Here is a 17,477-nt window from a genome sequence, read left to right on the forward strand (position 1 = left end):
ACTAGAAATATTTAAAATAGCGATAACTGTTTTAATCGATCTAATAAGTTTTCTGACTTGATTGTAAAATATCCTAGTGGTTACGGAATTCTAGTTCTAGAGGTGATTCTCAATTCGTTGATCGCACTTTAATGAATAATTTATCAGCATGAAAATCAACTCGATGTGTTTTCTGGTCAATGAAATCGTTCAAGTCAGATCCTGAATATTGCAGAATTGAAATTCCAATAATTCATGTTGAATGTCAATGTAACTACTATGATACTTCTTGTTTTTATTTCCTTATCGTGTTCTCCTGTCCTAATGGAACTGGTCATTCCCTGGATCAATATTGCTTGGACATTGAGAGGGCCTCTTGAACTCCCGCTATCAGCCTCTGAATAATTTGTCTGAAGTATCGTGGGTTCGAATCACACCAAGAGAATGTCTGTTTATAGGCCCACATGTTATTATACTACCATATTGTCACCGATATGGACAAGATACGTGAAGCTCTAATATTGATCGATGATCTCTTAATAATTCAAGGAATAGTATTCCTTTATTTATCATTCTCTTATTCGAGAATTCAGACGTCATTCATCGCATGAGTTTAAAAAATGCAAAGGTAATATAAAAATCATTCATCATGAAACAAAAAGGAGGTTTTCACAATTTGTATTAATTCATGTATATTGAAAATCCATACTGGAAATAGAATAAATAAATTAATAATTATTTCTCTTACTTTTTTGGCTCCAGATGATCCAGTTTTCACTTCATGAGTGTTTTAAAAATTCAAGTATAATTGTTCACGATAAAATTAATAAATCACAATGGAATGACCATCAATAATCTAATTCTAAGAGCTTATTCGAATGTCAATTATTATCATCATCATCTCATGAATGATTGGGGAGATTTATTACTCTTCGACAGGATTCATCTTTCCCACCATGTATTCAGGCTCATCCATATGAAGGCTACTTTTTGATCCAACATCGATATAGAAACGCTGATGCGGAGGTGTATGCTCATATATACATTTATTGGCCGAACACAATTCCTTGGTCACTGCTACCAATAATGCTGATACGAATCAATTCGACATTTGGCTGTAACCGAGAGGAGAAAGTGACCCGAGGGACAGAGGGTGTCTTGGATGTCATTCCAGATATGATGACGCATGGGAATAAAAACACTACAAAACGTTGTTACTGCCGCCTGTGAGCGGAAATGTCAATGCCTACCCTTCTTGATCTTCTCGCTTCACTGCGTATATTAATCTAGAGACTAGAGCCTGAGCAACATTCCCTGGCAGACAATTCAAAATGGATAATACTCAGGATTCCTGATAACAATACCAGGAAATGTGATCTCTATACTTTTGGTTCAGTACCATATTATTAAGATACATACCATACCATATTACCATACTACATAGAAGGTGTTTCAGATTTGTAAGAGGATCAGGGTTACACATCATCATGGTCGCATAAAAGATCACTCACACAGTGCTTACCCATAAGAGTCGATTTGATACCACTATGAAAGAACTATGAAAACAAACAATGAAAAAGATGTTATACTGGCTGCGGCAGGAAGGGTGGATGTTTTTAGAACAGATAGTATTCTGATTTGGGTAGTCGGATTGGGCCAGCTGAAGTGAACATGTGTTCGGTAGATCATACCATTTTTTCTAGTCATTGTTTAATCGGCATCATGGATTCGTGGAATGTGCAACATCGTGTGTTTACTTACGACAGTTTTGTGCGTAATAATGAGAGTATCATTACAGTTCAGCGCGAGTTTCGTCGTCATTTCAATCTTGCGAGAAATGAAAATGTACCCACTCGTAACACCATTTTACGTTGGGTAAAATCATTTCGTTCAGTAGGAACAGTAATGAATAAACGACCACCAGGGGCTCATCGCACTGTACGCACTCCACAAAATGTGGAAAGAGTTCGGCAAGCCATACTCTCCTAATCGATCTGCTGGGAGACATTCTTCTGAACTGAACATCAGTGATCGGTCAGTAAGGCGTATTTTACATAAAGATCTAGGATTTCATCCCTACAAAATGGCCATGGTTCAACAATTGAATCCTGGCGATTATGTAAAGCGGCTGAATTTTGCTCGAGAAATGGAGGCCATATTAGACCAAAATGAAAACATCATTTTGTTTACGACAGATGAAGCACATTTTCATTTGAATGGTACCGTTAATCAGCAGAACTATCGTTATTGGTCAGATGAAAATCCAAAATTAATGCATGAGAGACCATTACACAGTCCCAAGGTGTGCTGTGTCACACAGACAGTTTGGTGTGCTGTGAGCAGTATATTTGTTATTAGTCCATACTTTTTTGAAGACGACAACGGGACCACTGTAACTGTAATCTCAGAACGTTATAGACAGATGTTCACTGAATTCTTCCTTCCTGAATTAAGAAGGAAACGTATTCCTATCCGGCAAGTATGGTTTCAGCAGGTCGGGGCGACAGCTCACACAGCAAGAAATTCAATGGAAGCAATTCGGGCTGTTTTTCGTGGTCGCATCATTTCTCGGTTTGGTGACATTGATTGGCCTCCTCGTTCTCCAGACCTGTCCATGTGCGACTACTTCTTGTGGGGTTTCCTGAAGTCACGTGTTTATCAGCATAAATCACGTACACTTCAAGAACTAAAGGGAGCAATTCGTGAGGAAGTCGAACAAATTGGCAGTGCAATGTTAGAAAGAGTACAATCCAACTTCCGAGAGCGGCTTGTAAAGTGCATTGCTGAAAACGGCCGTCACCTGTCAGATATTGTTTTCAAACATTAATTTTCTAAAATTGTAAAATAATGTGAATATTGTTCTGTAAATAAATGTTTTTTTTATGCATAGGTAACGACATATTACTTTTTTGAAGACCGTTCATCCTTTCTGCCGCACTTTGTATTTTTAAGTGGTTATGAAGGTGATATTTTGGGAGTTATTGTCTGTGACGCTTAGCATCAAACAGCATAACATTTGATGATGGAATGGATCAACGTGATGGAATGTGATGTAATTCATACAGTGAATATAATTATGATTTGATAGTAATGATAGATACCAAGAACTTCATTTGGAAACATGCAGGCGTATTTGGAGATGTCTATTGTACAGAACCATAACATTTGAGCAATTTCAAATTGGGAATGGGATACAAATAATGATTTCCATGATGTAGTTGATGATTTGTGTGTGATGCGGGTACTTCAACGGTCTGTTATAATATATATTGACGAATCACTCCAATGAGAGGTGATCAAATAATCATCTTTTCATGAGTCAACCTGATTGAAAGTAAATATTTCTCTATTAGTATGATTTATCCCTGTTCATCTCTCAGCCTAATCCAACTGTCACGTTATATTATGATACAAATAATAATGTTCCCCAATAGATATAATTTTGTGACAATTGTCAATGCGGTTAATTCTGTTATCACTACTAAATCATTATTATTTGAGATATATAAATATTGAAGCCCTTTGGGGAATTTTTTGTTGATTTAATATAATTAAGTAATAACCAATCTCCAACAACTCGTTATGAACGTTTGCATGTTAACACGTTTGCAATTTAATCATTTGGTGGTGACCTCCTACAGAATTTTTTTTCTAGGAGTTTCTCGGTACCATTAACCGTGGGTTCCATGTGCATTTGCAAGATCATATTTCTTGCAGAGTTTTCATCCAGTAATTAATGTTACATCAATAATTTCATTTTTCACACACATATTGGTATCCAGAAGCTTGCAGTTTATAAGGTGTGGTCGCGGAAGTTGAATTATGTAGTGTTAAATAGTATATGCCTGGACTGAGTCTGTAAGATCTGGAGGACGGATATCAGTTCCTTAACAGATTCGACAAGCACCCGAAGCGAGGATGGTTGGTGGCAGAGATAAATAATATGTTATTTATAATCGGGTGATGGTGACAGCCACCCAAAGGAGTCGGAGGGGATCGGAGAGGGATGGACTGAGGAAGTGGATTGGAGAACTGCTTGTCAACGACAGAATCCGGAAAGTCGGATCCCTGGTTCCGGATCCGCTTGTCGGTTGAGTTCTCGTCGAGTCACGCGCTATCTATCGGTCATTAAAATATGTAAACCACCTAATCACTAAATCACGGGCAATGCACTTGATAAATTCCGCTTTGCGGGCTCCCCAACGCACATGCTCACTGCGCATCATTCACTTTCAAAAACATCGCTTCATGATTATTCATAACTGCAAATATTTCCACCACCATGATACATGCTGATTTGACATTATTTCAGCAACGAATTATTCTACACGGACAATTGGATTTGAGGGTTCCATCAGCAGTCGGCTGCTGACTGCTCATTTAGGTTGCTGATTTATTTCTCGACGCACTGCCCATTTCAGATAAATATTAATTCATTCGTCATAATCACAACATACCTGAATATATGTCATCAGATTATGTCGGCCAAAATTTGAATATTGAATACAATGAATTCAAAAGAGCTGGTATCAAATGTTATAGCCCTCTTTTCCAATGAGAATTGATGGAAACTTACAATGTACGCAATGATAAATTAATATGAGGGATATTTAATGAGACGTGGAAGGTCTAATACATACTATTCTGATTGATCATTCAAACGATCCCTCTCTTCAATATCGTATTCGATCATTATTGTGTGGAAGTTTGATACAGTGGAAAAATGTGATTGCTGTTGCCGTTTAACAAGATACTCAATAAACTCTACATCGTTGAATATATTAGCTCCCAAACTATGAAAGTTAGCCATGGTAATTCTGTGGTTTGGTTAGAATCTTAGTGCATGGTTTTTAATGTTGGTTACTACATGTTCCAATATGTTGACATTAATATTATGAACAATATTATTGAACAAGAATTCAAATTGATGTGCTATCAACCACCCTGAATATTTCTGCGATTGCAAATACTGACAATAGGTAGAAATATTCAAAGTAAATATTCAATGAGCACTGCTACTATTGAAAAAATCACAAAAGCAATGTATTTTCAATCTTTTCATCTGTTCTGACAATTCCTATACTTGAAATAATATCCACAACGATCACAATATCTACAATGATAATGTTCTTAATGCCATTCGATCAAATCAGGATACGTTCTGAGGGACTGATTCGTATCTATTTTAATTAAGTTGTTACCGCTCCAGATGGGGGTAGAGATTTCTAAACTCTGAAGGTTGAGTCATGGGACTGGACAAACAACAAACTTTCACGTTTTATTAAACTTCTAAATCTTATTGAATTAATTAATGTAATTCAAATTTGGACAACAAATTATCTGTATCGTTTCATTGCACATTCTATATTATAACTGCCTGTACGATTTTACTAACTTTACTGTCCGTCTGGAATTTTAACTGTTCACGATGGTAGCGTGAACTTTATTCATTCCACTACTACAATGAATAATTGGGGACTTGGTCATTCAAGGGTTTTAGCATGAGCTAGAGAATATAATCTAACAATCGTTCAATTCATAAACTCATCACTATTGGAATTTCCAGTACACTATTTTTTGACTCACTAATATTATACAACAAACATTCACACATTAACCCTAATTGATAATAAACTGTTTCAACCGAATGCACGGCTGAAAATTATACATTCTAACAAATTTATCAAACAAACACGTTAATTTTTGGCCCTCGAGGCACGAGGCTACCTCTGGATTTAATATTGTGACTACGGCTGTGGCTTTATAGGAACTGATCTTTCCCACGCAAATAATGATCCCTTTCCACCAATTAGACAACATTCCTCGTGGAGACGAGCATAATTCCGTGGGAAAGGAAAATAATACAAGTTTGAAATATTCCCAAATACTCGTGTATTTTCCATCGCTATAACGGAAATACAGTTCCGTGAGAATACCCAAACCCTGCAAAAAATTTGAGTCTTCCCGTATAGTACGCAAGTTAGCAAAATCTTAGTGTGAGGCGATTATTTTTCTACAGAAAAATAAATTTCTCACGACAAAAAGTCACACTGAAAACACAAATGATATAGTGATATATGCTGACTAGTCATATTTGTATATGATTGCACTATAGATTCAACTTGATATTTTTCAAAAATCGTAAATCCCTTTTTTCGATTATTATTGTTCTCCAAACAATCCTCCAAAGATCCCAATGATACAGAAGCAGGTATTTGAAGACTGAAGTTGTGCTTGTGTATTATTGGCAGGTTGCCTGGCTGCGTGTGGACACACAGACGATTCTGACGATTCACGGTCATGTGATCACGAAGAACCACCGGATCGGCGTGACACACAGTGATCAGCACACGTGGCAGCTGCACATCAAAGACGTGCGTGAGTCAGACCGCGGCTGGTACATGTGCCAGATCAACACCGACCCCATGAAAAGTCAGCTCGGCTTTCTACAAGTTGTAGGTAAATATTGAACTTGCAATCTGTTTCTCTATATATTATCACTATTCTGTAACTGTATCTGATAAGTAAGAAATGAAATATTTTGAATTACTTTTGAATAAAGAGTTTTCACTTCATACACTGCCAAAATGTTCCAATCCTGGTTCAAAAATTTAATAGAGACGTTATTAATACAATTTATTCACAGTTTAAAACTCATATACATTTGTATTGGCCCATAATTTATGACTGCACAAGCATTTATTGATTATTAAGGAATGAGAATGTTGCATATTGAATTTCTTTTGAAGACTTACATAGTTTATGAGTGGAATGAATCACACATGCCCATTTATAATTTTCTCTCTAGTAATAGGACAAGATGATTTGAATTTAAATATTAGAATCCACAGAGAACTTATTGAAACGATATTCAGGGTGGGTGAAAAGTCCGAGAACGGCTTAATATCTCATACACAAAGGTAATTTGATGGTGGGTGTGATTGGGGACTCTACTCAAATTGAAAATACTATTTTACTATGACTTTAAAAATCTGGTCCGCCATCTTGGATCCGTCATATTGAATGCAACTTTATTTTTCAAAATAGGAAGGTGATCATGCAATACATGATTTCGAAATTGAATTTCAAGAAAAAATGATTGGCGAAAACCGCATATCGATGTCTCAAATAATCCATAATATATTCACATTATTATTCAATTCTAAATTCAAAGCAGAAATGAGAACGTATGAGGAGTATAAGGCTTAGTATAAGAATAAAAACGGCATAAAAAATGTGATTCCAAGGTGGGCGTGATTGGGAATCCTACTCAAATTGAAAATACTACTTTACTATGACTTTATAAATCTGGTCCGCTATCTTGGATCCGCCATATTGAATGCAAATTTATTTTTTTAAAGTTGTCATGCGATACATGATTTCGATACGGAACTTTAGGAAAAAATGAATGGTGCACACCGCACATCGATATCTCAAACCGTTGGGAAGATATTAACATTAATAATCAATACCACGTATGTATTTCATTTCTGATTTGCATGGTATTCTATTTAATAAGAGAGAGTAGGGTTCTGTTTGTTCGTGTGTTGGTTTGTTTGTTTGTTCGCGTCAAAACATGTTAACTTGTGGATTGAATACCGGAAAAACGGGAATGATTTAGATCTCCAAATTTTTCACATAAATTCTAAAAATATCAATCACGTGCACCTCGAAGTCCAAATTTCAATATTCCTTCTAGATTTTTCATAATTAATGTTCAAATTCCATTAATGGGACATACGATTTCATACGGCGAATAATTCACATTCAAATCATATGATAGAAATTAGGGAAAAAAACAGCTGTTCTATCACACTTAACCTCAAAAATATTGTTTTGATAATTGATAAATTTTTTCAATAAAAATTGTATTATTATTTTCATTATTATTATTATTAATCCCTTTTTCCTTTTTCACGCAATTGCGGTTAGCTCATGTGAAGAGGGGCAACATTTATGCAACCTCTTGGCATTATTTCCTATTATTGATAAAGTATTTTACCAAGTATGTTGGAGCGTTTGGCGTACTATGCGAGCTGTATCAAGCAGAACAGAGTTCTGCATTTTCCCTACAACAGTTTCTGAAACATCAATAACCTTACAGCTCTCTACTGTCGAATTAAGAATCAGACCATTCATGGATATTACAATTGGGATTATTCTGACATTCTTGAGCCCATACATATCTTTGAGCTTAAATGCTAGCTCTTGATACTTTCTCAATTTCTCACCTCTCGTTCTTTGACAATTTTCATCTGCTGGTATGGCTACATCAATTATAATCAAGGCTTCTTTTTGATTCATGTTCAACATTGGGATATCAGCCTTTTTATGAATAACCTGCCTGTCAGTGATCATTTGAACATCCCAGTAGATCTTAATCTGGTTTCTCTCAATAAATGCAGGAGGGGAGTACGAATAGTATGGGGGCATTTTTTCAGAGAACTCAAATCCCTGCTGCAATTTCAGGTGCACTAATTTTGCTACATGACTAGGTCGCCTTAAATGCTCTTTTGAATCCAGTATTGAGCAGCCTGTAACTATTTGCTGAATACTTCCTACTGCAGCGTTACACAGCCTGCATTTATCACTTATACTCAGATCTCTGATGATATGTCTTCTATAGGTATTGGTAGCTACAACCTGATCCTGCATAGCAATTATAAAGCCATCTGTCTCTGGGAAAAGACTCTCATCTGTCAGCCACCTGCTTGAAAGGTCATGATTAGTATAATCAGAGTTATTATTATTATTAGCATTAAAATAGTATTGTTTTGATAATTGATAGATATTTTTATTTTCACAAAATCTGTATAATAATATGGTGAATGTGAAACAGCTGCATCGAAGAAATTATCTCAAAAACATCTGTTTAGAAGAAACATAGTTTTGAAACTTCGTTTTCTTGATCCTGATGCAATGTATAGGCACATTATAAATACAGTATGGAAACTCGGCTAGTACCCTGGCGCAGAAATCCGCCATCTTGTTAGGAAGTTGTAATAGTATTTGGAAGGTTCGGATCACTTTACTGATCCGGATCAATTGATCTCGTTCACTGCCGCGAGTCAATCAGAAGACCAGGATTGGAACTTCCTAAGGTCACGTGAAGTGTCTAGTATTTGTGCCATGTAAAAAGCATTGGTTGGATAGGCGTTTGATTGACAGTTTCCATTCTGTACCTATTCTGTGGTATAGGCCTACACGTGGCATGGATTATTAACTTTTTAACTAGAACATTTTTTTGAGACAAACTGCTAAATAAATGTCTACAAATTTGTCAATGTTGTATCAGCAATATGAATACGCATGTAGTTAATATGGCTTTGAATAAGGGTGTTGACATTTTCACATAAATAAATTATCCTCTTATAACATCACAAGGATCCTCTCAAAGAACAAGGCCAGGAAGAATAAGACCTTTCAGGAGTAAAACAGGTGAGCTTCTCACAAATATTGAAGATCAATTGCAGAGATGGCGGGAGCATTTCATAGAATTGTTGGGAAGTGGAAACCTGGAAGGTGGAGAGGAAGATGTGCAACCGTTTGAGGAGGACCCTGAAATTATTGTCCATATCCCTACAAAAGATGAGATCAAGATGGCTCTGAAAGAATTAAAGAGAGGCAAGTCACCGGGACTGGATAATATATCACGAGATGTAATGAGGGTGGATGTAGACCTGACAACAGATATACTCCAGCCGCTCTTTCACAGGATATGGACAAGAAAAAGTGTCCCACAGGATTGGAAAAAAGGACTGATAGTGAAGATTCCAAAGAAAGGTGACACCTCCAACTGTGACAACTGGAGAGGAATCACATTATCATCAGTGCCTGGAAAAGTCCTGTCAAGAGTCATTTCAAATCGAATCAAGGACTCCATAGAAAGAAAACTGCGGAAAGAGCAAGCAGGTTCCGGAAACACCGCAGCTGTGTTGATTCAATAAACACCTCGAGAATCATCTTCGAGCAAAATAATGAGTGGCATGTCACACTATACTTGGCCTTTATTGACTTCGAAAAGGCATTTGATTCAGTCAATAGGTGTGTGCTTTAGAAAACTCTAAAAGAGTATGGAATCCCAATTAAAATGATTAGAATACTGTAGAAAATGTCTGAGGGCTATGAATGCCAGTTACCGGTACTGCATGAAGGGAAGACTACCCAGCCATTCCTAATAAAATCAGGTGTTCGTCAAGGTTGCGTGCTGTCACCAACATTGTTCCTGCTGGAATTGGATCGGGTCATGAGGTATGTACAGGCGAAGGAGAGGGCTGCAGTGGGGGTCAAGACAGAGGCTAGAAGACCTGGACTTTGCTGACGATATTTGCCTGTTAGCCCAGCGTTCCAGAGAAATGAAAGAGAAACTGCTTAGGCTAGAAAAAAGCTGCAGAAGCAGGTCTCTGTATTAATAAGGAAAAGACAAAGGAAATGAGATGAAATGCAGCAACAGATAGGCAGGTTGATGTGGGTGGTACTCGCATCCAGACTGTAGACTCCTTTGTGTATTTGGGGAGTGCAGTGACCAAGACTGGGGGCTCTGATGAAGATGTTGGAAGCCGAATTAGAGAAGCGAATGGTTTCTTCATCCAATTAAACAAGCTATGGAAAAACAGAAACATATCTAGGGCAACAAAAATTCGGATTTTCAATACCAACATGAAATCAGTGCTTTTATACGAATGTGAAACATGGAAGATCACTGGGCGAATTGTAGGGCAGCTGCAGACCTTCATTAATCGATGTCCACTCCGCATCATGTGCATCTACTGGCCAGAGGTAATCACCAATGAGAATCTCTGGCAATTAGCAAATCAATGTCCAATCCAAGATGAACTGAAAAGGAGAAAATGGAGATGATTGGGCACACATTGAGAAAAGAAGATGTTGCGATTAAGGAGGCTGTATTGAGCTGGAGCCCCCAGGGATTACGTAGACAAGGACGCCCACGGATGACATGGAGAAGAACGGTCGAGGCAGAAAACAGGCAACAGGGAAAGACTTGGGCAGAGGTCTAGAGGCTCGCAGCCAATAGAGATGAGTGGAGAACAATTTCGTATGCCCTATGCTCCTCAAGGAGCCAAAGGAACTAAGTCAAGTAAGTCAAATTATTTTCTTCCATTTCTATTCAATTACAATCCGAAAATTATTCGAGCCCTGATAGAATGATTGACACACTGTACAGTCGGTCGAAAATGTTAATATTGAAATGAAGGGTATTTTTGCAAGCTGAACAACAAATAAGGTCCTATGCACCTTCTCGATATTTCTTCAATGCAAAATGAGTTCTGTGGGTTGTCAAAACTTTCCCTGAAAGGGAAACTATTCAACTTCTCTTATCTTCTATTAAAATTACAATGATTTTTGCGTTGAATAACATGTTTCTTGCCAACAACAATCGAACTCTTTGTGAATTTAGATATGACCTACATCTAAATCTATACTGTGGATTTGTATATAATTCTATGAATTGAATACATGGAAATTGAAGTATTTATCTCAGTCAGCTTATGGTAAGTTGATGAAATTGATTATCATTAGAAAAAAACGATTATATTTTATCAGTACAGAATTAGTTGAATGAAGTATCATTGTACTGAGTTCTTGGTCAACAATATTTTAATATTGATATTTATCCATTCATTATTTTTCCAGTAAGTTATTTTATTTGGATTAGAACATATTTATCAGGTCCTATCAATTTATCAATCATGGATTGTTCAAAACATGAACTTAATCAAATAAAAAAGCCCATATACTTATGTATTCATGTTCGCGAACGTGTTCGCATGTTTACACTTGTGATGGATAGCCAAAATTGTAGTGCAAACTGCACAGCAAATTGTAATGGAGGACTCTGATTGGCTGAAAATGAAAAGTTCAGCGTTAGGAGTACGGTACGGCGAACAGTTAAAGCAGAGGCTAGCGGCACGGCGAACGGTTAGGAGTAACGTACGGCGGATGTTTAATAGCTGATTTTTAACTCTATGAAACATAATTATGCTCATGTTCGTTGAAAGGCGCGATGTTCGGCGGAATGTACGGTTCGAGGTTCGGTTCAGCATGTGTGGTCACACCTTTAGATGTTACAGGACATTCATGCAGATCAGAGGTCGAAGCAACATAATAGTCTATACTATAATACAGGAATGAACTGGCTTATACACGTACACGGAATAGGAAAATTATGTTTGACACATAATCACGTCAGTGATTATGTGTCACTTTATTTCATCAGTAGTTAAACTGGGCTGATTAACATGAAATTTTGCATATAGATTCTTAATCAACCGAGGATGGTTATAGGCTTGTTTTCGATTCTTCAAGATTTGATTACCGTACATCAAGTCTTCAGTTTGACAAGTCTTCAATTTGTCATGCTTCCAGTTGTTGTATGGAAGCAGCTGAACATTTCATTTAAAAGCGAAATTAGAAGATGGGTACGATTGGGAATCCTATTCGAATTATAAAAACAGGTTTTCCGTCGCGCCCAAATTTCGTCCACCATTTTTGAACTGCCATTTTGAGTCCAACTTCATTTTTTTAAATTGGATGGTGGTCATATGATACATGATTTCCATACAGGATTTAAAGAGAAAATATGGTGAAAACCGCACATCGATATCTCAAACCTTTTAAAAGTTATTCTAATTCAAAGATACTAATATATAATCCATCTATCCATCATCTTATATACTATAATGAAGGAAAGAACTGGCGTATAGTCTACACGTGTAAAGGATAGGAAAATTATGTTTAACGCATCATCACGTCTGAACTACTGAACTGATTTACTTGAAATGTTGCATATGAATACTTAATTAACCGAGGATTCTTATAGGCCTATTTCCAATTTTCTAGATTTCATTACGTCAAGTTTTCAGTTTGTTGAAAGTTCAAAAATAGATCCTTGCGAAGCACTGGTTACCTGCTAGTTGATTAATAATTTGAATATCTTCTAAAAGGTTTGAGATATCGATGTGCGGGTTTCGCCATTCATCTTTCTTTGAAATTCTGTATCGAAATTATGTAACGCATGACAAACTTCCCATTTAAAAAAATAAAGTTACATTCAATATGGCGGACCAGATTTCTAAAGTCATTGTAAAGTAGTATGAGTAGGATCCCCAATCACACCCACCATGAAGTTACCTTTGGGTATGAGATATTAAGCCGTTCTCGTACTTATCACTCACATTGTATACTACTGTTCACTAAAGAGTCACTGAAAGAGGACGGCGTTTGTAACAGAAATTTTGTCTGTTAATAGACTAGGATTTATTGCAATAAATTATACTAGACTCGTTTCCCAAGTTAAATGTAGTTTATAATACTGTATATTCTAACACACATCACAGAACACTATTCTAACACACAGAGCACTTCCAGATTCCATTGCTTGTTTAATTCATTGAATTATAGTGTGTTTATTCGATACGTTTGCCATTATTCTCAAACTACGTTATTTCTTCTTAAAGTAATTGAATAAGTAACTGAGTAATTAATTCAATAAGTAATAATTTGACTAATTGATTGTCTTGATCTCAATAATGAGTATTATAGCAATAGTACAAAAGATTTCACATAGTCTGTACAAAATTACTTTCGACTTGAAGGAATATGCGGCGCAGAGAAATAGAGGGAGATCAGCCAATTACTGTCATAAATAGAGTCATATAGGTAGAAGCGCAGTTGCCGATTAGTCGACTAGACTTTGTCTATTAAGTTCTTTCAGTCAGGAAACTTCCCAAGTGTAGCATGAGCACATGAACAGTAACTAAAAATATTAGAGAACGCTGGCCGGATCAGAACGGCAACATCGCGCCTCTGTATCCCTACCTTTCTCTGCTGCGCATGTCCCTTTAAGTCAAAAGTAATCTAGTACAGACTATAGTTGACGTAGGTTAGTCTCAAATATTCCTACATAGAACAATGATCATAAAATCGGGAGATGCTAATCAGAACATAATCTTCTGAATGGGGTAGATGGTATGAAGCAAATGCAATTGAACATCATTTTGACGTTTGCTGTCAGTTGGCAAATTACGTGTGACCTTTATAACCGATTGAGCTGACTCACAAATCACATTTCAGGCTACAATATGAGATGATTCTATCGAACCTCTTTCAAGCTGCTTTAAAGCTTCATTTATTGCTTCATTTATTGCTTCATTTATTTTATAGTTTCATTTATAATAAAAACATTTATTGAAATGTTTTTCAAAACTGTCTCAATAAAGATACCATTCGCGCACATATCCAATGGTAGAGTTGACAATTGACTGCATTCACGTGAATTGAAAATTGCTTTCTATGAGGCACGATGGAACGAGTTTGTGCAATGCTTGAAGAACAGGTGGAGCTGCTACTGTCACATTTCTACTACATCCATTGTTTGGGAACTGAGACTTTCAAAACACAAGTACTTATAGAAATAAACGGAGACGACACAAAATCGAGTAGGCTGAGGCGTTCGGTGTGAGTTTAACCGCACTTTCCAATCTACCTAATGCACTTGCTCTTCCAAGACTCATCGCCCAACACCTCTTTTCAACATTCGCTTCCCTTCCCCACCCGTTACACCGCCGCCTTTACAGACCAATTGTGACAACGACATCATAGTCCGTACCCACAAACGGCCAGATTCATCGTTTAAAGTTTCACGACTCCTTGCGTTGAGTTCAGCACTTGGGAAGAGACAATAAAAATTGAGAGCCCGAGTTTGTTATCTTCTTGGGATGAACTAGTTGCTCGCTCCTTGTGTCAGTCAAGATGAATTGGAAAGTTTTGCACTAGAACTGATATGTTCAACCAGGATACTTCTCATCTAAAACTCCAAATTGGTGTTTCTCTTATCTGTGATAAAACTAGGTTGATCTTTGATTTATGAATAGTGTTTTCGATTGATATTGCACATTTCCGCATTGCATATTGCACATTTTACCATGAAGGGCAAAGAAGAGATGGAAAGAACCCTCTGAGAACAAAAGTCCTCTGTAAATCTTCTGGAAAAGAAGTATTGATCATGATCAAGTGGTAGTGTGATGGGAAAGATTTTCTGCACTGCTTGAGTCGCAATTGTGTGCTGACCTCAAAATACTTGTTACATGCCATTTAAACTGCATTATCTGCTGAACAACTCTTATTGGTCAAAGGTCAAAGGCTAGACAAGCTTTGGACAAAGAATGGTCATATCCTGATTCCAGAGTAATATTATAGCAGCAGAACATACATGATAAATCGATATCTTCTTATAAAATCTGTTTATAGTTTAATAAGTTTTAGCTCCGGTAAGAATCAAGCAAATCGTAACTTCCAATTACTGAATCACATTGCAAAACATCTCACATTAATAACAGGTGAAACATATCTTTGGAAATGATTACTCACAAAAAAATCCTAAACTAAAATAGTTGTGATATATTATTCTGTTTATTTGGAAACAACTGACTACTCATGAACTAACTTGAATGAAAAAAGTATGATCAGAACCATGATAAAATTCATCCGAGATTTTATCAATTCAACAATAGTTCAGGAAATTGAATTGCAGGGCCCTTGTTTCGTGTTATCACATGTATTTTGTTTTTAGAATTTCCGCGAATTATTCTATAACCGTCTGATAGAATCAACCATCTATATAAAATATCAACTCATTAGTATTATATAGGTCGTTGGAAAGAATACGAGCTCATAGAAATACGTCTCCAACTCACTCAAGATCTGCTGGAATTGCCTAGAAACCATGAAACTATCAAATTCTTTTGTACACTGAAATAACAACATCGTCAATCACTTTCAAAATTATGGAATAATCGCATAATTTTAATCCAAGCTATAAAAGTTTTATACCAGAATGAACCCAACATTTAATGATCGCATGCTTTTTGAAACTCACATTTATACTGTGACATTCCATTCCTGAGGATAGTTCATCTATCTATGATGAATTTTGTCTTCAGTGAATAAAAAGATTCATCGTCAGAATAATTCATCCATAACAACACTTTTGGGTAAATACTTTGGGTTACTCCTTCAATTGAGACAAAATTGTTGAAATCAAATCAATCCAGTTAACAGCGTGTGATCGAATTGTCTATATTTCAATTTAGGTCTTTTTGAATAATTATATGTTGTATAGTCATTAAGTGGTTCTAATCTTGTCAACAACTCTTATATATAGAAATCTTTTATAATCTTTGATTACGTACTCTCCCATGTATGGGACTGAATTTTGTTCTCTTGTTTGTGAATGTTGTTTATTAATAATTGGCAATAGATTTGATTTAATTTATTGCTTTCGGTGATTTGTTTTCAGTCCCTCCGGATATACTGGACTATCCAACAAGTACGGACATGGTGGTTCGAGAAGGCAGCAACGTGACGCTGCGGTGTGAGGCGTCTGGCTCTCCGGCGCCGAGTATCACCTGGAGAAGAGAGGGCAGTGAAACCATACCTCTAGCAACTGGCGAGGAAGGTAAAATTCACAACCATCAGCCCACAATGTAAATGATGTTGATAATATATTCCTCATTATTTCAAAAGATACGATTCCTTCTTTTGATGTGAGCATTCGAAGGAGCAATATAGGTTGAAATGAATCTCGTAATTTACATTTTCAATGTGGGAAAACTTTGTGAATCAATCTTTCCAAATCAATTTTGTGAATCCTAATACATCACAGTAACTGTAATACCCATAGTATGGCCATTGACTGTCACGCTGATTGGTTAGCTCGGTCACATGGTTCAAGTCCGCCATTAAGATTCCAAACAAGTCCTATCTTATAACATTAGATATTTGGAACTTATCAATTCTTTTACCGATTGGAAACATATCATGAACTCACGATGAGTTTGGTATATCATTTCCGAAGGAAATTTTATTATACTTTAATCAATTATACTTTAGACAATAAAGATAAAAAAAACACTAATAATGCTTGAAACAACAATCTTTCTTCCCTCAAACTCTTCGCAGACCACTTCCAGAGCTTTCGCGGACAACTTAATGGGAACCAGTGATCTGGATAAATAGAAAGATAAATTTCAATTATATTGTATTTCCTCATCCAATTTATTGGAACGAACTACAAATAATCCAATCACGAAATATTTTCTGTTGCTTAATTGAATATAACATTTTATGAAATATTTAACCGTAATTAAGTAGTGATGATTAAAGATGTCTTGATTTCTCTGATTGATTCTCTTCAGTACTGAGTACCCTAGTCCAAACATGATCAATTGTTCAATAGCTGTTGATATATTATTAGTTTCGAGTTACAATACCACAAGCAGTGGTTAAGATTTGAAATAATCACTAAATAAAAATAATAATGATAATGGTTTATGTGTTTTTTCAATTGCTTACATGTTTATTAAATTCATCCAGTTGTACTATGGCTGGAACAATTGGCTGTTCCACACTTTATATCCAATGTTGTGATTTACAACATTTTTGTCAGACTGTCATAATATCATTATTGGCTGTCAACT

The 17,477-nt window shown here is 36.3% G+C and overlaps 1 protein-coding gene across 2 annotated transcripts in view; it reads left to right on the forward strand.

Moving 5' to 3' along the window:
- Window positions 1-17,477, forward strand: part of LOC111053150 (limbic system-associated membrane protein) — a 267,005-nt gene that overhangs the window by 206,366 nt on the left and 43,162 nt on the right. For both annotated transcript variants that reach the window (XM_039420260.1, XM_039420267.1), the window contains exons 3-4: window positions 6,231-6,438; window positions 16,298-16,456. In XM_039420260.1, the coding sequence (XP_039276194.1) occupies window positions 6,231-6,438; window positions 16,298-16,456 (367 nt within the window). The remainder of the gene's footprint in view (window positions 1-6,230; window positions 6,439-16,297; window positions 16,457-17,477) is intronic.

The sequence above is a fragment of the Nilaparvata lugens genome, chromosome 1 (genome assembly GCF_014356525.2).
Source record: "Nilaparvata lugens isolate BPH chromosome 1, ASM1435652v1, whole genome shotgun sequence".
Lineage (NCBI taxonomy): Eukaryota > Metazoa > Arthropoda > Insecta > Hemiptera > Delphacidae > Nilaparvata > Nilaparvata lugens.